At 40.8% G+C, this 23,577-nt stretch overlaps 1 protein-coding gene across 3 annotated transcripts in view; it reads left to right on the forward strand.

The window, feature by feature from the left end:
- The window catches only part of tbc1d8b (TBC1 domain family member 8B), a 53,009-nt gene extending 38,783 nt beyond the window's left edge, over window positions 1–14,226 (forward strand). The window contains exons 18-21 of one of the 3 annotated variants that reach the window (XM_061962136.1): window positions 4,150–4,242; window positions 4,371–4,418; window positions 4,498–4,595; window positions 9,413–14,226. In XM_061962136.1, the coding sequence (XP_061818120.1) occupies window positions 4,150–4,242; window positions 4,371–4,418; window positions 4,498–4,595; window positions 9,413–9,805 (632 nt within the window). In that variant the 3' untranslated portion in view covers window positions 9,806–14,226. Of the gene's footprint in view, window positions 1–2,143; window positions 2,718–4,149; window positions 4,243–4,370; window positions 4,419–4,497; window positions 4,596–9,412 lie in introns of those variants that run through there. The other 2 variants (XM_061962137.1, XM_061962138.1) reach the window with 2 other exon arrangements.
- Window positions 14,227–23,577: the final 9,351 nt, after the last annotated feature.

A 23,577-nucleotide genomic window follows, 5' to 3' on the forward strand; every position in this document is an offset into this window, starting at 1 on the left:
GTAACGTCTGTCGAGACGCTTTGAGGACATGAATTCCATCCATCACTTTACTGAGCAAAACTCTTTACTGTCGGCCATAAACACATCACCAAAACATTAGTAAAAAAAATTATATCTAGCAAAACTGGTCATTTTCTGCAGTACAAACCAGACCAAAAGCAACTTTGTTATAACAACAGCAGCCGCTCGCTCTCTCACGTGCGCCAACACTTGCACATATGGCACTTAGCCAGTGATGCGTTTACAGCCACACAAAAAGTCGGACAACTCCAACACCACACATAAAGTGTCATTCCAGGTCGTTACACTATGATTTACCAATCAAATGTGTGCTTATTCTAGTGTCATTTATTAGGAATCTTAATTTATAAATATTAATCATTAAATGCTGTTAGTATATTAAATAAATACTAATAAAAATATATTTTTTACAAACAGGAAGTTGCAGGAATGTACACATGATCCCCTGCTTACATCTCATTGTGCAACAGGTGAATGTTTTAATGGGAACTAAATGCAATGTCTGAAAGGGGTACAAATTATTTCCAAAGCAGGACCTCCACCCAGACAAACAATACAAGTACACAGTTCATGAAAAACAATATTTTTTGTTATTGTCATTATAAGTGGGCCTAAACACTTATATTAGAAATGGAAATGACTGCTGTCATTTGATTATAATAATAAGAGAATGTTGTCTGTCTATCTGTGTTGGCCCTGTGATGAGGTGGGGACTTGTCCAGGGTGTATACTGCCTTCCGCCCGAATGCAGCGGAGATAGGCTCCAGCGACCCCGAAAGGGACAAGCGGTAGGAAATGGATGGATGGATGGAGATGTAAGTTGTTATTTAGTGAGGTTTGGGACAGGTGTGCTGCTGGTGTAGCCACAGTGTGCACGTCTAAAGTTGCTCACATGGACTCCACTCAATGCTCAGGGAGTTTTTGCGTTTGCTCACACATGAACAATTAGAGGGAACATTGATTGACAGAGTGTGTACCTTCAGCGGTGAATGGTGGTGGTGGTGGAGGTGAAGTGGCATCAGAGTCTCTGTCTCTCTTTACTAGCTTCGTCGAAGCATGTTGCTATGTAGCTTGTTTCAGCAGATTTGAATTGCTGTTTTGGGCAGTAGATGGCATCTTTGATCCAAAGCACAATTTACATTTAACTAAAATGTTATTTTCTTTGTGCTCGACAAAAGAAAAGTAGTGAAAATATCTCCATGTTAGCAAACTCGACTTCTGGCTCCGCCATGATCAGACACGCCCCCCCCCCCCCCCCCCCTCCCCCTCGCTCCCCACACTCACACTCAGACACACCCACACAGAGCGCATGTCTCTCTCTCTTCTCCGGCTTGTGACACAAGAAGAATCAGAACGCAGCGCTCCGATAAAACACACTTTATACTACATAAAAAGTAACGTAAAATAACGCAGTAACGCATCATGTAGTAACGGTAACTGAGTTACTGAATATAAAAAAATAACGCGTTAGATTACTAGTTACCGCCGAAACTAACAGCGTTACAGTAACGCGTTACAAAGTAACGCGTTAGTCCCAACACTGTATATATATATTTATTTTATTATATATATATATATATATATATATATATATATATATATATATATATATATATATATATATATATATATAAATAAATAAAATAAATACATACTTGAATTTCAGTGTTCATTTATTTACACACATACACACACATAACACTCATCTACTCATTGTTGAGTTAAGGGTTGAATTGTCCATCCTTGTTCTATTCTCTGGCACTATTTTTCTAACCATGCTGAACAGCAGGCAGGATGGAGCAGCACTTTTATTGTGAAAACGGGAACTCTGCAGTTGGTCTTTACATTTTTTGACAGCCGGTATGGAGAGAGTCTGTAGAAATAAAAAGTGCTTCTTGCGTTCCTGCTGTTTTTTTTTTTTCATACTAAACTCGCAGCAGCCAGCATCATCTCACAAGATCCTCAGGTGCTGTAAATGTTGAGTTAAGGGTTGAATTGTCCATCCTTGTTCTATTCTCTGGCACTATTTTTCTAACCATGCTGAACATGCATTGCTGTGTGGCACGCACAAAAGTGCTTTCATCAAATGCACTGGAGTCTGGAATCTTCCATCTCTCCCTAGCATGGCCCAAAACCGGTCAATCTTTTCTTCCCGAGGAAGATCTTCACTGCCAAGCACTTGGTAGTCCACTACTTCTTCCCGGAGGCTATCCAGGTCCAATCGCAGCTGCGGCTTCATCGTACTCGTCGTCGGCGTCGATATGGCTGTATCTTTCTCGTTCTTCTGCTTCGTCTCCTTGTTGTGTGCGCAGTTGTGCACTGCACTCTCTAAAAGCCCTGATGTTATTGTCACATATGCATGTACAGTAGATGGCAGTATTGTCCTGTTTAAGAGTGTCACAACATTGCTGTTTACGGCAGACGAACTGCTTTACGGTAAACGAAAACGTGACTGCTGTTGTTGTGTGTTGTTATCGCGCTGGGAGGACGTTAAGGAAACTGCCTAACAATAAAACCACATAAGAAACCAAGAACTTGCCCTTGATCATTCTACAGTTATAACGTGATTGGGCAGGCACGCTGTTTATATTGTGGGAAAGCGGACGTGAATACAAGCTGTCCTCACTCAGGCCCGCATGGAGCTGGAGGGGGCGTGGCCTCCAGCTCCGCTGGATTTTCGGGAGAAAATTTGTCCCGGGAGGAATTTCGGGAGTCTCCCGGAAAATCCGGGAGGGTTGGCAAGTATGGTGAGGCCAATCATAAATTACAAAATACATTTCAAAAGTATCTATGTCGAGTGTGCAATACAACGGTGCTGCTTTTGTTTTGAAAAGCGTTATATTTTGTATTACTTCCGTGTGGACGTATGCGCGTGCGTGATTGTGAGTGAATGTGAACAGCTGCAATCACAAATTACAAAATAAAGTTGAAAAAAAACATCCATGTCGTGCGCGCAATACAACTGTGCTGCTTTTATTTTGAAAAGTGTTATTTATGGACGTATGTCCGTGTGTAACCTGTGAGTGAAGGTGCACAGCGACAAGTGATGCACGGTTACTCCCGAGACGCTAAAAAGAGAAAAGTTGATGACGAATGGCGTGTTTTCAACAAGACATGAACTGCCAAGCAACGTTCCCTCTAAGGTGCGCGCCTGCGCAATTGCGCACTGCTCAAGCATCCTCTGCGCACAGCAAATATATGCCGTGCACCAAATCAAATCTCATCTGAATTCTAAACAAAATAAACACATTTATTCTGTGTAATTTTGCAATGCAACTCTGAGTGACAGTGACAACAAGCGGCCCTAACAGTGTTCGTCAACACCGTTCAATTGAACACCGTTCAATTATTGTAACGTCTATCGAGATGCTTCGAGGCCAGGAATTATATCGATTACTTTATTGAGTAAAACTGTTTATATTCAGCCATAAACACACCAAAAACATGAGTAAAACACGTCTAACTCGAAAAACTAGTCATTTTCTGCCGTACAAACCAGGCTAAAACCAACTTGTCATCTGTCACCAACACGCATACCACTAAACCACTGGTGCGTTTATGGCCACACAAAAAGTCGGACAACTCAAATACCACACAAAGTTACACTATGACTCCTCAGTCATACGTGTGCTTATTTTACTGTCATTTATTATTAATGTTAATTTATTTATATTAATCATGGAATGCTGATACGAGAGAAAGTTACAGGAATGCACACTTCATCCTATGCTTACATTTCATTGTGCAACATGAGGATGTTTAAGGGGAACTAAATGTCATCTCTGAAAGGGGTACAAATGATTTCCAAAGCAGTGCTTTTGGTATAAAGTTAAGTTAGGTTAAATGAAAGTATTATTATTATTATTATTATTATTATTATTATTAATCTTACGGTATATATCAAAAATAATATTGAGCAAAATTTTATTGAAATATTGTCGATGTGGCCCTCCAGCAGTGCTCGGGTTGCTCATGCGGCCCCCAGTAAAAATGAATTTGCCCACACCTGGCATAGAGTATATGAACAATGTTTTCTGGTTGATAATTTCCTACACATCCACTGCGTGGCGTTCTTATGTTTTTATTTTCCTTCATCTTTCCTCTCAGTGATCTTACAGTCTCTTCTAGCCTTCACAGGTAGTCCTTTGCACGCACAAGAACCAAGACTCCCAAACTTTTTTCCAGCGATTGAAGACTCACCTCACTTGACTAGACTTCCTGGTCAGCCTCTTTACTGCTTATTCCTTCTTTAAAAGTCTAACTTTTCCCTTTCCTTTTCATTTCCTCTGCCCTTCAATGCATTGATATTCTTAAGAGGAGTTTTCTGAATATAGTCTGCTCACTTGCAGAATTTGCTCTTCCAGAAGATGGTGTGATTAAGAAAAGTCCTGAGAGAGGTAATTTACAACCATATGCAGTCAAATGGTTTGTGCAAATGCACACTTGTGTTATGTCTCGTGTGTGATTGATTGACAGGTAGAGGAAAAGTGGATCTCCAGGCATACCTGAAACAATGGCAGAATGAAATACTTAGGAAAGAGGAAACCATCAAGGACCTTCCTAGAATCAATCAGGTAATTCAATCATTGTGCTTATTGACTGCTGTACATCGTATGTATGTATGTAATTACAGAAGTAGAGAAGAAGGGCTTGACAATGGCATAAAACGCAAGGAGATCGTGCATATTTTGGCCGCTTTTGAACTGCTCGACAACATTTTTAAACAGACAGGCGGTCATTAATCAAATCTCACAAAAAAAACAATCACTATATGTAAATGCTAAGTCAACACATAGCACCAACAAACTACAACTTTACGTATTAAAACAAACAACTATGCACTAACAAATATGCAACTGTAACTTTATGTACAAAGTACAATGTATGCTGGATAATCCAGAATCAACTCGGGTTCCCGGCTTCCCAACATGCCTTGCGGCACTTTTGTAAGTAGCTGTTTAAGTTGCGTGTAATTGTTAGCGTTTATTAGTTTGTTAACTCTTCCCTGAAGGAGCAATAATTGTGTCATTTACCTTTTGTATGTCAAAATGTGAGATTCAATCAATTATTGTCATTATCATAAATAGTAACGAGATTACATATTGCATGACTTTCACTATGGATACACTCATTTACTGCACATTCATGTTATGATCCTCCTACCTGTGACATTATTTGGGGCATTTTAGAAACAGTCCTGCAATGCATGTACAACAGAACACTTTTTCATGGAAGATGCTGGTAATAACTGCTAGTGTGCGCTGGAATGGCGCAAGAAAATGCAAACATCAATAATTATTTTCATTTTTCATATAGGAGATGTGTTAATATCGCCTATATAAAAAAAGAACACCAAAAATGCCAGCAGACACCAAAACGCATCAATTTAATTTGTTTAGATAACCCCGTTAAGTCATCCATTAGCTAACAAATTATAGAATTATATTGCTGGATAGGCAATAATTTATTTTTGACAGTCTATATATTTTGACAAGCATCTAAATCCACTTTATTTATATAGCACTATTAAGAAAAAACTGTTTTCACAGTGGTGCACATAAAAACAATTAAAAGTATTTCAATAAAAGCATTCAAAAGACCAGTAGATAAAATAGTAAAATCAATAAACACCAAAATAAGTAAAACAAACTAATTTGTAAAATAGAATAAAATAATAAAGGACACAGAGGACCATACGACTCAAGCCGATTTAAAAGCCAGAAATAAAAAGTGTGTATTATGACAAGACTTAAAACATTCAACATTCTGACATGAGGGGGGCAGAACATTCCATAATTTATGGTCTACAGCAAAGAAGGCCCTGTCTTCCCTAGTCTTAAGTCTCTTCTGAGGCACCACTAGTTGATTTTCCTCCATGCGGCCCCTGAACTAAAATGAGTTTGACACCCCTGTACTACAACGTACTGCAAAGAGAACTGGACTGTGGATCCAGTTTTGTTGACCGTAATGGGTGTGTTCTAAATAATAGTAAAACAAAATACATGATTATGGTCCGTAAACATATTTAAAGAAAATGTACAGCCTATGTCACTGATTTTAAAAAGTATTTTTATGGAGCAGTTGCATGAAACTGAGCTGTAGGGTAAACAATAAATGATCAATTGAATTGGTCATATAAACAAGATTGTGTCCAGAACTGTTTCTGTTATTAGAAAAGGTGCCTATTTTATGACTGATTTTTCAATCAAACAAGTTTTACAGTCATTCTGTCTCATCTCGATCATTGCTCCGTCGGGATTTGGTCATGCGCTCCAAAGAAAGATATTCAAAAGCTCCAGTTTATGCACAATAAGACTGCACGATTGGCATTGAAGTGCCCACTTTGGACTACAATTGACAGTGTGCACCACAATCTTATCACGGTTATATGTTGATAAGCGCTTACCGTACTAAAAAAACTACTGCTATTTTCTTACCTACTCAGTGGCCTAGTGGTTAGAGTGTCCGCCCTGAGATCGGTAGGTTGTGAGTTCTAACCCCGGCCGAGTCATACCAAAGACTATAAAAATGGGACCCATTACCTCCCTGCTTGGCACTCAGCATCAAGGGTTGGAATTGGGGGTTAAATCACCAAAAATGATTCCCGGGCGTGGCCACCGCTGCTGCCCACTGCTCCCCTCACCTCCCAGGGGGTGAACAAGGGGATGGGTCAAATGCAGAGGACAAATTTCACCACACCCAGTGTGTGCGTGACAATCATTGGTACTTTAACTTTACTTCATACTACAACAAGGCTAGACATATTACACTCTTAAATATCATATGTTTGTAACAGACACTCCACTAGACAACAGACTAATGCAGATATTGTGGTCAAGGAGCAAGAACATGTGCTATGCAAAAAACTTTGTTGTACAGAGCTGCTTCCCGGTGGAATGGGCTGCCTCGTGTATTAAAGGAGACAAATAATGTAAGGGTTTTAAAAACAAGCTTAAAAAGCTACTACACTAAAGACTGTTTTTTATTCCCTTGTATTCTTTATTTTATATATGATGGATTGTAGTACTGCATGTATAGCATTTTATAGGCATATCCTTTGTTATTGAGTGTCTTCTATGTATTGTTGAGATTTTATTTAGATGTTGTTATAGTCTTGATCCTAGGCAGATTAGTGGCTACTAGAGATGCGCGGTTTGCGGGCACAACCGCGGAGTCCGCGGATTATCCGCGGATCGGGCGGATGAAATTAAAAAAAATTAGATTTTATCCGCGGGTCGGGTCGGGTGGTTGAAATAAAAAAAAATTAGATTTTAAATAGATTCAGGCGGGTGGCAGTTAAACCAATTCGGAAATATATATACATAGTTAAATGTTGCTACCCACATACGAAAAACGAGCAGGCACCTGCAGCATATGCCACAACAGAAGAAAAAAAAGAAAAAGAGATGGACACTTTTACGGAGCGGAGAAGGGACGCCTCGCCGGGGTCCGGGACCGAGGCCCCTTCCCCCGAGAGGGCTCCACCGGGAGCCGTAGCTGAGGCGATCCGCGAGAAGGGCCCGACGCACGTCCAGGGTCACCACCGCGCCCACCGCACCGACACCCCGCCTCGTCCGCCTTCGCCGCGGCCGGCGTCACGCGCAGCAGGTAAGCAGCTTACCTGCCCGCCACCCCCGTGGCCGGGGGCTCGTAACAGGGGTCACTCCGCGCGCTCCGCCCGCGCAGCTTACCTGCCCGCCACACCTGTTGCCGGGGGCGCGTAACAGGGGTCACTCCGCGCGCAGTGCGCTCACGAAAGGGGTGGGGCTCACCCTGGTTGATATAGACAGCAGCTAGGACGGTGGCCATGGAAGTTGGAACCCGCTAAGGAGTGTGTAACAACCCACCTGCCGAATCAACTAGCCCTGAAAATGGATGGCGCTGGAGCGTCGGGCCCATATACCCGGCCGTCGCCGGCAGCGAGACGTACGCGCTTGGAGGTGCGCTCAGCGCGGCTCCCATATGATTGCGCACTGGTGTGCGTCTGGGTCGTGACAGCGTGGCACGCGAATGTTTGTGCTGCATTGGATCAGTCTCCTTTCTTTAAAAGGCAAAAGCTTTATAACCTCACTAATGCCTTGCATCGTCTATATTAGATATATAACAACGGGCGGGTGCGGGCGGATGCGGTTCTGATCAAATGTTAGATCGGGTGGATTGCGGATGGTTGACGACTTTCTGATGCGGTTGCGGATGAAATAATTGCCTATCCGCGCATCTCTAGTGGCTACTGTGTAGCAACTAATGGGGATCCATTTTAAACAGATAAATAGTATGTCAAATCTCCTCTATAATAAAGTAAAATTGTAACAATCATAAACCTTTATTTAAATTTAAACGATGAGGTGGCGACTTGTCGAGGGTGTACCCCGCCTTCCGCCCGATTGTAGCTGAGATAGGCTCCAGCGCCCCCCGCGACCCCAAAGGGAATAAGCGATAGAAAATGGATGGATGGATGGGTTCTCATTACAATTCACTCTTTACATTGCTGGCAACAGAATAATTAAAGCATATTACACAATGTGCCTTTAACAGTATTTGAACAACAAATACATTACCTGGACTGAGAAGAACTATAAAATCATGGTGGAATAACAAAAGATGGTTGGACTGAGATAACGTTCTTGTTTTGGTAGGCAAACACTTTAAACACTCTTGTGTAAAAAATATATATTGTAACTAAAATTACTTAGATTTAGTGAAGGACCACGGACATCTGGAACCTGACTGCTCATCATCGGTCATCATCAGTCAAAAAATAATGCCCGCCACCAGCAAATGTGCGTTCAAATAAAGATTGTCCGACAATACGTGCGGGCACTGCATGCCGGAAAAGATTGCCCGCCACCTGAATATGTGCGCGCCAAATCCGTCGATTAAGATTGCCCTGCAATATGTGCGCACCACAGAGGGATTGGGAGATTGACTGCTTTATGTAAACGTGACAAATGTTAGTGGACCAATCAGTTACCAACAGTTGTATAGATATAATGTGAAGAGTGGTTTTATCAGAGGTTCTTCTTCAAAAGAATCACTTCTTATGATATACAAAGTTGTACATTTGATGCTCTAGTGCAGTGGTCCCCAACCACCGGGCTGTGCGGCCCGATACCGGGCAGCACAAGAAATTAAAAATAAATAAATATTTTATTTTTATTTTTATTAAATCAACATAAAAAACACAATATATACATTATATATCAATATAGATCAATACAGTCTGCAGGGATACAGTCCGTAAGCACACATTATTGTATTTCTTTATGAAAAAAAAAAAAAAAAAAAAGCCCCCCTCGAGCGTTGACCGGTCCGCAGCTACAAAAAGGTTGGGGACCACTGCTCTAGTGTATGTTTTGTTATCTACTAATATATATTTTTTGTAAAATCTTAGGCTCAATTCATTCAGTTCTCCAAGACCTTGTATAACATCTTTCACGGCGACCCAGAGGAGGAGTCCTTATACCGCGCTGTGGCCCACGTCACCAGCCTCCTCCTGAGGATGGAGGAGGTGGGCCGCAGGCTGCAGGAGCCCAAAAGCCTGGCCTCGCCCTCAAAGCCCGCGGGTGACGCTCCTCCAACCGCCGAAAGCTCGGACACCTCCAGCCCCCAGGAGGCGGCTCCCCGGCTCGCAGAGACGGAGTGGTCCTTTTCATTCGAGCAAGTCCTGGCGTCGCTGCTCAACGAGCCGACAATAGTTAGCTTCTTTGACAGACATGTTGACATTCAAAGTAAAGTGACGCAAGCCCAAGTGGCCCAGCTGAAGCTAACAGGAAATAACAAGTGAGTGAACGCATAATTCAATCATTGGAAAAAGTCTCTTTTTTTCTTTTTTTTAAATTAATTGCTGACCTTTGAGCAGAAGATAGCAGTTTAGAGTAGAATAGGCAGATGAAGGGAAGGGCAAAAAGGGCTGACATGCAGATAAGGAACATGCACACAGGAAGCACCTTATCAATTCTTACATTCTCGTCCCACTATTTACTCATCTGTCAATCAACAGTATTCCACTCACTATGTTGAGTTTTAGCTCCATGATGCTGCGCTTCTGTGTTGCACCCATGCAGCCCCCTACATTATTAAAATGTATTCTATAAAACACATAAATTACAGTTCGCTGTACAATATTCAAAAGCCTGATGGATGAGGTTGTCCTTATACCAGCCGAGGCCACCATTGTACTGTAAATGTCATGTATACAGTGCGTGGCTGCGTGCTGATGTGTGTTGTCCGGTGAGCCCGCATCTTCTAATTTGTTCAAATTGTGCAGTAAGTCAGGCTAAGCACTGAGAATGATGTTTCTTAATTTGTAACACCAGCTCACACACAGTATTGCTAGTACCAGCGCACCTGCACCACCAGTCCAATGTTGACGTAGATCAATATGTAATACGGCGACGGAAGGTTTATAAAGGCCACTGAAGGATACTTTACTTTAATCAAATCTCAGGGTGCAATTTGCATATGTGTAATTGTTGTTTTATCCTGAGAAGTGTAGTTTGAGGTATATGACTGAGTTGTGTAACGCTCAATGTGGAGCATGTGGAGCAGTTCTCACATTGTCACGCTATAGCCTTCAGCAACATGCAAAGGCTGCTTACGCTCACTTTATTTGCAGCTACTTATGCTCACTTTATTTGCAGCTACTTATTCTACATTATGCCTTCTTCTGAATCTCTTGGAGTCAAAAAGAGACATTTAACCCTCAGGGGACAAAGCCAGACTTTTTTTGTCCTTTCAGTAAGTTTTTGTTGTATTTTGGCCACATTTTTTTCTGTTCAATTTTAACATGTCTATGTCCAGTTCTTTCACAAGTGTACAATACACTGACAGTTATTAGACAATACCCCAAAGCCAAACTGGACATATAAGTAGGCGGTTTTCGTGTAAACGTATGTGATCGCCTTTTAAAGCCGATAACAAACACCGATCCCCTCCGGCTTACATTGTATTTATTTTAAGTTTCCAGGCTGACAAGCGGCTAGCAGCTAATAAAGTGTCTCCATACACAAAAAATAAACTGCATTTCTTAATATCCTAAGTATCATTATCAAGTATCGTTTATCCCTGGAGTACCAGCCTAAACATGTTAAACACCGAAAGCAATCTAGGAGCAGGCATGCTAATAGCTAAGCTAACCACTAAGCTGTTTTTTAAACAACACAAAAAATACTTAGTACTTTGTAAAGTTTAAGACAGGGGTCCCCAAACTGTTTGACTCAGGGGCTGCATTGGGTTAAAAAAATGTGTGTGTGTGTGTATATATATATATATATATATATATTTTTCTCGTGCACTAATTGACTGAAAGAGAGCGCACTTGCCGCGTGCTCGTCCGACACTGCGGCGCGAGCGTGTTGATGTCACGTTATCGATGGCAAAAGGCATTTTTAGACATTTTGATTTGCCTGAGCAGCTAGGAGACACCAAGAATAACAAGCGGTTGCAAATGGATTAGAAAGGACAGATTTAAAAAAAAAAAAAAAAAAATTATTTAAGCTTGGCACTCAGCATCAACTGTTCAAATTAAATGGTAATGATAAATGGGTTATACTTGTATAGCGCTTTTCTACCTTCAAGGTACTCAAAGCGCTTTGACACTATTTCTACATTCACCCATTCACACACTGATGGCAGGAGCTGCCATGCAAGGCCCTAACCACGACCCATCAGGAGCAAGGGTGAAGTGTCTTGCTCAAGGACACAACGGACGTGACGCGGTTGTTAGAAGGTGGGGATTGAACCAGGAACCCTCAGGTTGCTGGCATGGCCACTCTCCCAACCTCGCCACGCCATCCCCAAAAATTGGGGGTTAAATCACCAAAAATGATTCCCGGGCGCGGCACCGCTGCTGCCCACTGCTCCCCTCAACTCCCATGGGGTGAACAAGGGGATGGGTCAAATGCAGAGGACACATTTCACCACACCTAGTGTGTGTGTGACAATCATTGGTACTTTAACTTAACTTTTCCCGCGGGCTGGATTTCGGACGCTGGTGGGCCGTATTGGGCCCGCAGGCCGTAGTTTGGGGACCCCTGGTTTAAGAAGAGTAGCTGGAACCACTTTACAGCAGAAAATAAGCAGATATGAACAAGTAGTTAAGAGTCTAGAGTGAGGATAATATAACAGCTGTTAATGTGTCAGCATTGTCACAGTCTGTACACGACACGAAAGAGGTCAGATTTTTCCATAAATTGGTGATGTCGATACCAATGGTAATAGCAGTATAGAGTCGATACTAGAGCGACAAGGGCGATATTTTTATTTTCTCAAAATAATTTTTGTCTTTTTTTAATGTTTACACACTCAGGGAAAAATTCCCCGAACACAGTTAGTTTTTGCTGTTGTTTAGTTGTTGTGTACTTTTGACTTTGTTTTGATCAAACAATGTTGTTTAATAAAAGAGAATAAAGAACTACTTTAAATATTGTGTTAATATTGTTAAACTGTCAATAGCACTCACTATGAATGCATTGAAAAAATGTACAGTTAATACATGTGATCGGCATTGGTATTGGCTGATCCTGCTCAAGGGTTAGGGTTAGTAGTAGGGGTTAGTATCAGAATTGGCAGCATAGAACCCTGATGAGAACACCCCTACATATAACCCTAATAAAAGTATAAAAAAAAATAGTTTGGATACTTTTTTTTATTTTATTTTATTTTTTACTTTTTTTGTTTAAATCTCTGTATCAATTTCTTCTTTAAACAAAACTCAAGAAATTAACCCTTTGATTGCCTTGTGATCAAATGATGTCACAGTTGACAATTAGTATATATTTGCAAAACATAAGTTCTTATACTAAGTTAAACCTGTGACACTATCTAATGAAAATTTAAAAAAATACATGTTAGATATTTTTGTGTAGGACTCAAGTTTATTGAAATTTTTGTGCAAAAAAAAAATCCAAATCCAAAATGTTTTTATGCCCTTTTTTGTACCGTTTGCCTTTGAATATAATTACATTTGAATGTCCCCAGAGGGTTAAAAGCTTTATTAATTTTGTGTTGGAAAATACTGTTCTCAAAGCTTCATATATATATTTTGTAATTTTTCATAGCATAGAGTATTTATAGTCAGTGCTGCAATTGCGAGTGATACAAACCAGCATCATCCATTAAAATGAATGATTCATATTTGTAAATGTTTACATGTATAATGTAAAAAACATGGCGGTACTTCAGTTTTCATTTGTAATCTGTTCCAGACATTCCACAATAAAACATTTTATATTGAACAATTATAGTTTTACATGCAGAAAGCAATGCAAAAATGACAAACAAATATTTGACATTACTTTTAACTTAATTAAAGACTATTGTTATCAAAGTGCTCTCACTTTCAACTTTATTTGGCCCCATGGTGGCCTATTTGGTTGTATTAAAAGAAAGAACAGAGGGATTAAGTCGTGTTTGGGCACTTGATTCTGTGGAATGATACTTGACGAGATTATTACCTGAATATTCATTTGTACGATAACCGAGACGGTATACAAAATACGTGGCTATATTTTAGCAAAATCTTTAGTCAAAAAGAATCGTATGAAAACTGAGGTACTGTTGTAAAAGAACATCACATAAAGCCATAGAACCCAGGCCTCTATATTAAAAAAAAAATGTAGCTGTTTTTTCATTATTCCAGTATGATTGCTTCTCTGATGCATTTAAATAGAAGACTATACAGAACATATATTGACTATATTGCACAGATATACATCACAGTAAATGTGTTTCAAAATGACTATTGTGTATATATGTATGCTGTATCTACATTGTTAATTGTCCATGATAATAATGATTTATTGTTTTTTGCAAATGTACTTCATCTTCAAATCAAAACCAACAATTTCAAAGTAAGGCTGCCACGTGAGGACTTGACATTTTCCATTCAGCTAATTGCCATCTCGCACATTTCACAAAAACCTTTTTAGTTTGTTTGACTTCAGAGAAATCAGTTTATTCAATCGGGCTTTGATTCCTACAAAATTGCACTTCACATGACTGTTTTTGTGGTTTTTTGGGTAAAAAAGATGACTCTACTTAAGTGCAATGATGAAAGTGTTGATCTTTCTTAATGGGGTAACGTTTTTATGTATGAAATTATCAGCTTCATGTGTGACTTGCTGATACTTCTGTTGCTTGATGATGGTTTTTTTTTCCATTGTTGTTCAAAGTACATCAGAATAAAGAATTGCCATTCTTAAATTACAGGCTATGTATCAATCTTACTAACCATCATTTAAATACATGAGTGGCATTACTTTTGTTGGCAGGTCCAGCAAAGCATTTTCTACGAGCCTAAACACTCTTAGAAGCACTGACCTACATCTACAATTTAAAGGGGACCGAGGAGGAATTTCGTCTTTTCTAACTTATAAATGTAGTTACATTGTTGTGTTTAATAATGCCAAAACATCTAATCATGAGATTTATGCATTTTGACTTGAGCTTGCACGCATTTTGGATGCCTCTGTTTGCGGGGTTTTGCAGTCTGGCTACGTCTTGACGTCACAGCGAGGTGGATGTACATATTTGGACATTAGTAAGGCACTTGAAGAAACACAAAAAAAAGGTAGGATAAAGTATTTTCATCTAATCTTGGTATGCACATACTGTAATAAAACTGATGTGCAACATGCAGCGACATAAATGCTGCTAAAACAGCTGTTTTTTTTTATTCAGGTCTGAATCAGTCAGGGAATGGGAAAGTGTACCTAATGTAGTGACCGGCTGACTATATAATGTTTATGAAGTTTATTTTCAATCGTGTCTAGAGAAAAATATTGGTGACGATATACAGTGTACATTTCCAAAAGATAAATTATGATTCTTTTGGAGAGGGTTGGGGCGTGGTTTCATTTGCCATCTGGGAACATCTGGGAAGATCTTGCAGACAGACTCAAAAAACGGGTTATAGAAGTGACTGCAGCAAAATGTACACCATAGCATATCCAATACATATTATCTAGATCACAAGGAAGTGTTTCTAATGTAGATTAAAATAATAAAAGATCCCTTTTAAATTCAATTTTTTTTGTTCTCTGAAATGGTATTAATGTATTCCCAACAGTCTATTGCAATGGTTCTCAAACTTTTTTCACCAAGTACCACCTCAGAAAATACTTGGCTCTCCCAACTGCCACAATGAGGACCAACATTAAAATACAGTAGTGTGATAGGCCAAAGTATACATTAAAAACAAGGCAGAGGTTGTATTTAACAATATTGGCCACAGTAACATTACACACAGTTTGAACAGTAACACTGTTTGAAAATAGGAAAATACAACACTGTACTTGAATAATGACTCAAATCTTTAGCGTACCACTACATGGAGCCCCGGTACCACTGGTGGTACATGCACCAGTTTGAGAATCACTGGTCTATTGACTTCATTTCATAACATGTCTCTCAGCTGCACAGCTTCCAGTATGTATATGTTGTATTCGTCCAATCAAGATTTCAGCTTTTGTGTTGTCATGTTAATGTAAGGGGCAGCACGGTGGAAGAGGGGTTAGTGCGCCTGCCTCACAATACGAAGGTCCTGAGTAGTCTTGGGTTCAATCCGGGCTCGGGATCTTTCTGTGTGGAGTTTGCATGTTCTCCCCGTGACTGCGTGGGTTCCCTCCGGGTACTCCGGCTTCCTCCCACCTCCAAAGACATGCACCTGGGGATAGGTTGATTGGCAACACTAAATTGGCCCTAATGTGTGAATGTGAGTGTGAATGTTGTCTCTATATCTGTGGTGGCCCTGCGATGAGAGGGCAACTTGTCCAGGGTGTACCCCGCCTTCCGCCCGATTGTAGCTGAGAGGCTCCAGCGCCCCCGCGACCCCAAAGGGAATAAGCGGTAGAAAATGGATGGATGTTAATGTAATCTGCCCACAGCCTTCAGAATGAGTTTTCTATTATATTAGCAATGGGGCTAACCCTTCCAAACAAACTCTACCCTTAATACATTTTTTTGCAATACTTACCGGTATAATCAATCAATCAAAGTTTATTTATACAGCCCTTAATCACAAATGTCTCAAAGGGCTGCACAAGCCACAACGACATCCTCGGCTCAGGTCCCACATCAGGGCAAGGAAAAACTCAACCCAATGGGAACAACGAGTGCAATGGATGCCGAGTGGATACAGTTAATAATGTGAGAGTCCAGTCCTTTCTCTCTGGCATTCATCGAGGGCGGACGCTCCCCTTTCCTCTCCCTTATCTCTCCTGCTTGCTTCTTTGTCTTGTCTTGTCTTAACTTTTTTTGTTGCCTCTTTTTGCACTGCTCTCCAAATCATCATTGGAACTATTTAACTGGCCTCAACGAAATTGACAAGATCTTGGGTTTAGGCCCTGCTTGTCGTGACGGAGCGGTTGTTGCTGGACACACGACTGACTCTTGGGAGAAGAAGGAGTGCCGCGTGCCTGGCGACCCTTTTCTGTGGAGGACGTGAATATATCTTGTTGTAACTTATGGGTTATATAGTTCATGTGTGATGATCATTCCTAATTTGCATGTTTGATTTATTGCTGATAAATTGATTTATTATTATTTACAGCTAAAGAGTTAAAAGGGAATTGATTGATTTATACATGTATTTGATATTGATTATTTGAGAAACACTGACACTGAATTGAGTTGTTTTCTACTCAATAGCCGAACAAAGGGTTAACTAAAAGACTGCATGTTCCACAATGCATTGCGGAAAAACCGGATGTTAGAAAAGACCGGGAGCAGGTGCATTGTGGTTGTTGAGATTAATAATAATAATAATAACTGGGATTTATATAGCGCTTTTCTAAGTACCCAAAGTCGCTTTACATGTAGAACCCATCAATCATTCACACCTGGTGGTGGTAAGCTACTTTCATAGCCACAGCTGCCCTGGGGTAGACTGACGGAAGCGTGGCTGCAATTTGCGCCAACGGCCCCTCCGACCACCACTTATTCATCATTTAATTCACCGGTGTGAGTGGCACCGGGGGCAAAGGGTGAAGTGTCCTGCCCAAGGACACAACGGCAGCGATTTTTGGATGGTAAGAGGCGGGGAGCGAACCTGCAACCCTCAGGTTTCTGGCACGGTTGCTCTACCCACTACGCCATGCCGCCCCATTGAGATTGAGGATTACGAGCCTACGGGTGATGAATGAATGACAGATAACAAGATATAAGGATCGTTTTGTATGCCATTTTCTTCTTATATAAAGTACAACTATATTACACATTTTCGACGTCCTGTCCAATACTTTGATCGTAGTTAATCTACATATCTACCTATTCGAAATTATGACAACAGGACATCTGATGATTGGAGTAAGCGTTGCTCTGGTTTGTCGACAAATTGGAAGTTGCTGGCAGTCTTCAAAGTACCCCAAAGCTGCCACAAATGATTGGAGGATGCGGGAAGAACTGTGGACACTTGTGATTTTGGATCACATCGGACTGTCTGCCCCGCAGGTTTGAGGACGAGTCATAGACAATTTAGAGTGAAAAGCAAATTTCATTTTCACTCGTATACAAAACATTCTAACTTGGATTGTTTCCCTGGCTTCGAGACTCTCCCGAAGGACAGTGCGGCGAAGACACAACAAACTCCCTTCTTGTCTTTCATGGACTCACACCTGTTTTTGTTGACTTTGGACTAGCGACTGCCCCCCCCCCCCCCCCCCCCCCCCAAATCCAACGCCCTTGACACAAATCCCATAGGGGTGATGAAAGGATGGTCAGCGCCTGAGAGCTGCGGCCTACCACCATTACCCCGCACTCCCTTCCCTCTGTTGCTAGAAATCTCGAGATGTATGTTGTAATAGTGTACACTGTTTGTTTGTCTAATCTTGAACGGGTTTGTGCTGAAAACAAAGTTTTGTTGTACTTGTGCAATGACAATAAAGACCTATCTATCCTATCCTATCCATAGTGGGGCCAGCAGGGGAACCTCTTGCATGTAGACATGTCGCAGAGCAGAGACGTCACCGACTGATGCAAAAGAGGTGGTCACCCCGGGGGTCCCGACTTGAATTATAATTATCCCATTATATTGTGCAACTTCCATTTTGACCGATGGGTGTACACGTGTCATTCCACCGAAGCTCATACATTTTGTTTAGTAAATATACAATTAGATCAACGTGCAGCACACTTTATTTAGTTAGCGCTGATTCGGTCAACTGGTTCATGAGTATTTTGAAGAAAACAGTGAGTTGCACATGTTTTCCAAGAAGTTACATTTCTTTTGAAAGTGTGTCTTTGTGACCTGATTGGCATCCTTTAAAACCACATTTTCAACAACCGGAAAGGTTAAAAAACATTTTGGAAGGAATCAAAGCTTTTTTTGTGACAGTTATCCAACTATAAATCAAAAAGCACTGAAATGCTACTTAGTTTTGTCATGTTTTGATTTATAAGCATCAGGTCTTGGATCATCCTTCTTGAATTGAGATTTGGTGCTTTACCTCAACCCTGTCATCTACTGTATGTTCTCTGTTAAATAAAAAAAAAAAATTGGACTAAACACCATAAAAAACAAATGTGATGACACATTTATTTTGATCCTGCAGCATTTAAGTGATTGCAGCATGTTGCTGTTGCATTGGTTCTATGGTGTTTGTGTGTGTTTTTTGTGGTAAACCGTTACCCCTAATTCACTACCGACAACATAAATGTTGAAAACAAACTCGAGTTTGCCCAGGGGGCATGAACTCATTTCATATATCACATGAGCGATAAAGATACATCTCTTGATCACAAGCATACAGTGTTTGGAAACGGAATCAATCCCTGGCAAAACATAATGGTATTCGCAGTCTTGGAGAATGTTGAATTCTGTGGGGGGAAAAAAGCAGATAACAGACATGACATTGTTGACAAGACTTGTCATTTCAACAGTCAACGTTATAGCTTTAAGAAACACTCAAATAAATCAACAATATAAATTGTAACAGTCATGTTTTAAGATCAAGCAGAGTAAGCAATTACGGAATCACTCAAAAAACAAAACTCACCACTAGTACTCTTGTTGCACCACCTTTGGCTTTTATATCAGCTTGCAGTCTCTGAGGCACAGACTTAATCAATGACAAACAGTACTCTTCATCAATCTTGCTCCAACGTTTTCTGATTGCTGTTGTTAGATCAGCTTTGCAGGTTTGAGTCTTATCATAGACCATTTTCTTCAATTTCCACCACAGATTTTTAATTGGATTGAGATCCAGCCATGACATTGACCTTATGTATCTTTCTTCAAGGAAAGTCTTCAGTTTTTGCTATATGGCAAGATGCATTATCTTGAAAACAGAAGTCATCACCCCCAAACATCTTTTTGATTGATGGAATAAGAAAAGTGTCCAAAATGTCAATGTAAACCTGTGCATGTTTTGAAGATGTAATGACAGCACATCTCCCCACTGCCATTACTTGACATGCAGCCGCATATCATCAAAGACTGTGGACATTTGCATGTTTTCTTCAGGCAGTCGTCTTCATAAATCTCACTGGAACGGCACCAATAAAAGTTCCAGCGTCATCACTTTTCCCATTGCAAATTCACGATTCATTGCTGAATGTGACTTTCATCCAGTCATCATAGCCCATGATTGCTTTTCCTTAGCCCATTGGAACCTTGTTTTTTCTGTTTAGATGTTAATGACGGCTTTTGTTTAGCTTTTCTGTTTTTAAATCCCATTTCCTTCAGGCGGTTTCTTACACAGACCGTGATTTCAATTTCTGTCCATGTGTTCTTTGTTTGTTTTGCTGTGCATTTTCTGTTTTCAAGACATTTTGCTTTAAGTTTTCTGTCTAGACGCTTTGATGTTTTCCTTGCCCTTTACAACCTTCCCATGTTGTTTAGACTTGGTACAGGTTTTAGACACAGCTGACTGTGACCAATCAACACATTTTGCAACATTGTGTGATGATTTACTTTCTTAAAGAAGTGTGATAATCCTCTTCTTGGTTTAAGCTGATGTCTGTTGTGTTGAAGCCATGATTCATGTCGATCCACCTGGTGCAACAGCTCCCTAAGGTGTGAAAACTCATTTTTAACTGCAGGGTATTGAACAGATTTAATCCGATGCAGATGTTAGCTTTGAAAATTAAAATGTACAGGGTGATTCAGTTTTCCCCTCAGAATTGCATTATCATCAGGTCAGCTGCATTATGCCTCAAAGTTTTTGCATTCTACACTCATTTAGACAGACAAACTTAAATCCTAACTTTGCAAAATATATATTTATCGTATTTTGGTCATTTTAAGCATTTCCTCAGCACATTTATTTCCGTTTCCATAGCAGCACACTTCTGAGTTTCGACAATACTTGTGTGTTCCTACTGCCGCAAACAAACCTAGTGTCTTCTAATCATGGCAGACTTGGTAACAGACAACGAAGATGACTATTTTTGGACAAATGAAGATTCACAACCTTATCTTTTTGAAGCTGAAAATACCAAGGATGAACTACTGCGAGTACGAATGGTGTAATGGCCAGATGGAAGCCATTTCTTAGGAAACGTTTGCCAAAATACACCTGAAAGATTCTCAGGCCATGAGAAACAACATTCTCTGGTCTGAAGAGACAAAGTTTGAACTCTTTGGGCATGAATGCCAGGCATCATGTTTGAAGGAAACCAGGCACCGCTCATCACCAGGCCAATACCATTTCTACAGTGAGGCATGGTGGTGGCAGAATCATGCTGTGGAGATGGTTTTCAGAACTGGGAGACTAGTCAAGATAGAGGGAAAAATGAATGCAGCAATGTACAGAAACATCCTGGATAAAAAACAATGCTTCTTATGCAACTTGGCAAGATGGCGGCGCCCTGATGGCAGCGGCTTGCAGACGCTCTTGGAAGTGTAGAGCGATTTGGCAAAAATACCCGTCAATTCTGTCTATTTCATGGCTGGCTCACAGCGTGGACACTTCGTGATCAGATACGACCAACAGACGATTCTGGATGTGGATAGATCGGGCCGCTATAGGCTGAAAGATGCGGGTATTTTCGACCTCCTCGCTAGCATGGGGATTCTTCGCTGGCTACATCCAACGGCCTCCAAAGCAGCGGAGTTAAGTGCCAGCGTGGACCGTCAACGGAAGACACGTAAGCGTGTGAGCGGAAGCAGAAGCGGGGATGCCGAGCGGGGCTAACAACAAAGCGAAAGGCTAATCCTCAAAGAAGCGCTAGTCCGGGTGAGAAGTTAGTTAAAATAGAACTAGCCAGCGCCAGGCTGGATAATACCTGCACACATAGCAACTATTTTAGAACAATACACAACTCAAAAAATGTTTTTTCTGTGTCAGAAGTAGACATGCACTCTACTGAGGTGGCAAGTTATGATGCGTGCGGTTTATCACAACATCAAGCAAACAATCGGAAAATTCCCGTCATATCAATTCCTAGATATGGTCGAAATTATTTAAAGTGCACTACACATAATAAACACAACATTATTAATATTGCTACTACGGATAATTTCAACAAAAACTCCTCAAAACAGCCCACTACCTATAATATGGGCTTCTTAAACATAAGATCATTATCTTCCAAAACGTTATTAGTTAATGAGGTCATTAGAGACAATAATCTTGACGTTATTGGTCTCGCCGAGACCTGGCTCAAACCAGACGATTTCTTTGCGCTGGGTGAGGCGTCTCCTCCTGGCTATGCGGGAGCGCATATTGCCCGTCCCATTAAAAGGGGTGGGGGAGTTGCACTCATCCACAATAAAAACTTTAATCTTACCCCGAACCTAAATAATAAATATAACTCGTTTGAGATGCTTACTATGATGTTTGTCACACCGCTGCCTCTCCACCTGGCTGTTATCTACCGCCCCCCAGGACCCAATTCGGACTTCATCAGTGAATTTTCAGAGTTCGTTGCTGATTTAGTGACGCACGCCGACAATATAATCATAATGGGGGACTTTAATATCCATATGAATACCCCATCGGACCCTCAGTGCATGGCGCTCCAGACTATAATTGATAGCTGTGGTCTTACACAAATAATAAATGAACCTACGCATCGCAACGGAAATACGATAGATCTAGTGCTGGTCAGGGGTGTCACCACCTCCAAAGTTACGATACTCCCGTATACTAAAGTAATGTCCGATCATTACCTTATAAAATTCGAAGTTCTGACTCATTGTCAACAAACTAATAATAATAACTACTATAGCAGCCGCAACATTAATGCTGCCACAACGATGACTCTTGCTGGCCTACTGCCTTCGGTAATGGCACCATTCCCAAATTATGTCGGCTCTATTGATAACCTCACTAACAACTTTAACGACGCCCTGCGCGACACCATTGATAGTATAGCACCGCTAAAGCTTAAAAGAGCCCCTAAAAGGCGCACCCCATGGTTTACAGAAGAAACTAGAGCCCATAAATTATCATGTAGAAAGCTGGAACGCAAATGGCGCGCTACTAAACTTGAGGTTTTCCATCAAGCATGGAGTGATAGTTTAACAACTTATAAACACATGCTTACCCTAGCTAAAGCTAAATATTACTCAAATCTCATCCACCTCAACAAAAATGATCCGAAATTTTTGTTTAGTACAGTAGCATCGCTAACCCAACAAGGGACTCCTCCCAGTAGCTCCACCCACTCAGCAGATGATTTTATGAATTTCTTTAATAAGAAAATTGAACTCATTAGAAAGGAGATTAAAGACAATGCATCGCAGCTACAACTGGGTTCTATTAACACAGATACGACTGTATCTACGAAGGATACCGCCCTCCAAAATAGTTTCTCTCTCTTTGATGAAATAACATTAGAGGAATTGTTAAGATGTGTCAATGGGACAAAACAAACAACATGTTTACTTGACCCATTTCCTGGGAAACTTATTAAGGAGCTTTTTGTATTATTAGGTCCATCAGTGCTAAATATTATAAACTTATCACTTTCCTCTGGCACTGTTCCACTAGCATTCAAAAAAGCGGTTATTCATCCTTTGCTCAAAAGACCTAACCTCGATCCTGACCTCATGGTAAACTACCGGCCGGTGTCCCACCTTCCGTTTATCTCGAAAATCCTCGAAAAAATTGTCGCACAGCAGCTAAATGAACACTTAATGTCTAACAATCTCTGTGAACCTTTTCAATCCGGTTTCAGGGCAAATCACTCTACGGAGACAGCCCTCGCAAAAATGACTAATGATCTACTGCTAACGATGGATTCTGATGCGTCATCTATGTTGCTGCTTCTTGATCTTAGCGCTGCTTTCGATACCGTCGATCATAATATTTTATTAGAGCGTATCAAAACACGTATTGGTATGTCAGACTTAGCCTTGTCGTGGTTTAACTCTTATCTTACTGACAGGATGCAGTGCGTCTCCCATAACAATGTGACCTCGGACTATGTTAAGGTAACGTGCGGAGTCCCCCAAGGTTCGGTTCTTGGCCCTGCACTCTGTAGTATGTACATGCTGCCGCTAGGCGACATCATACGCAAATACGGTGTTAGCTTTCATTGTTATGCTGATGACACCCAACTCTACATGCCCCTAAAGCTGACCAACACGCCGGATTGTAGTCAGCTGGAGGCGTG

Source organism: Nerophis lumbriciformis, linkage group LG09, assembly GCF_033978685.3.
Source record: "Nerophis lumbriciformis linkage group LG09, RoL_Nlum_v2.1, whole genome shotgun sequence".
Taxonomy (NCBI): domain Eukaryota; kingdom Metazoa; phylum Chordata; class Actinopteri; order Syngnathiformes; family Syngnathidae; genus Nerophis; species Nerophis lumbriciformis.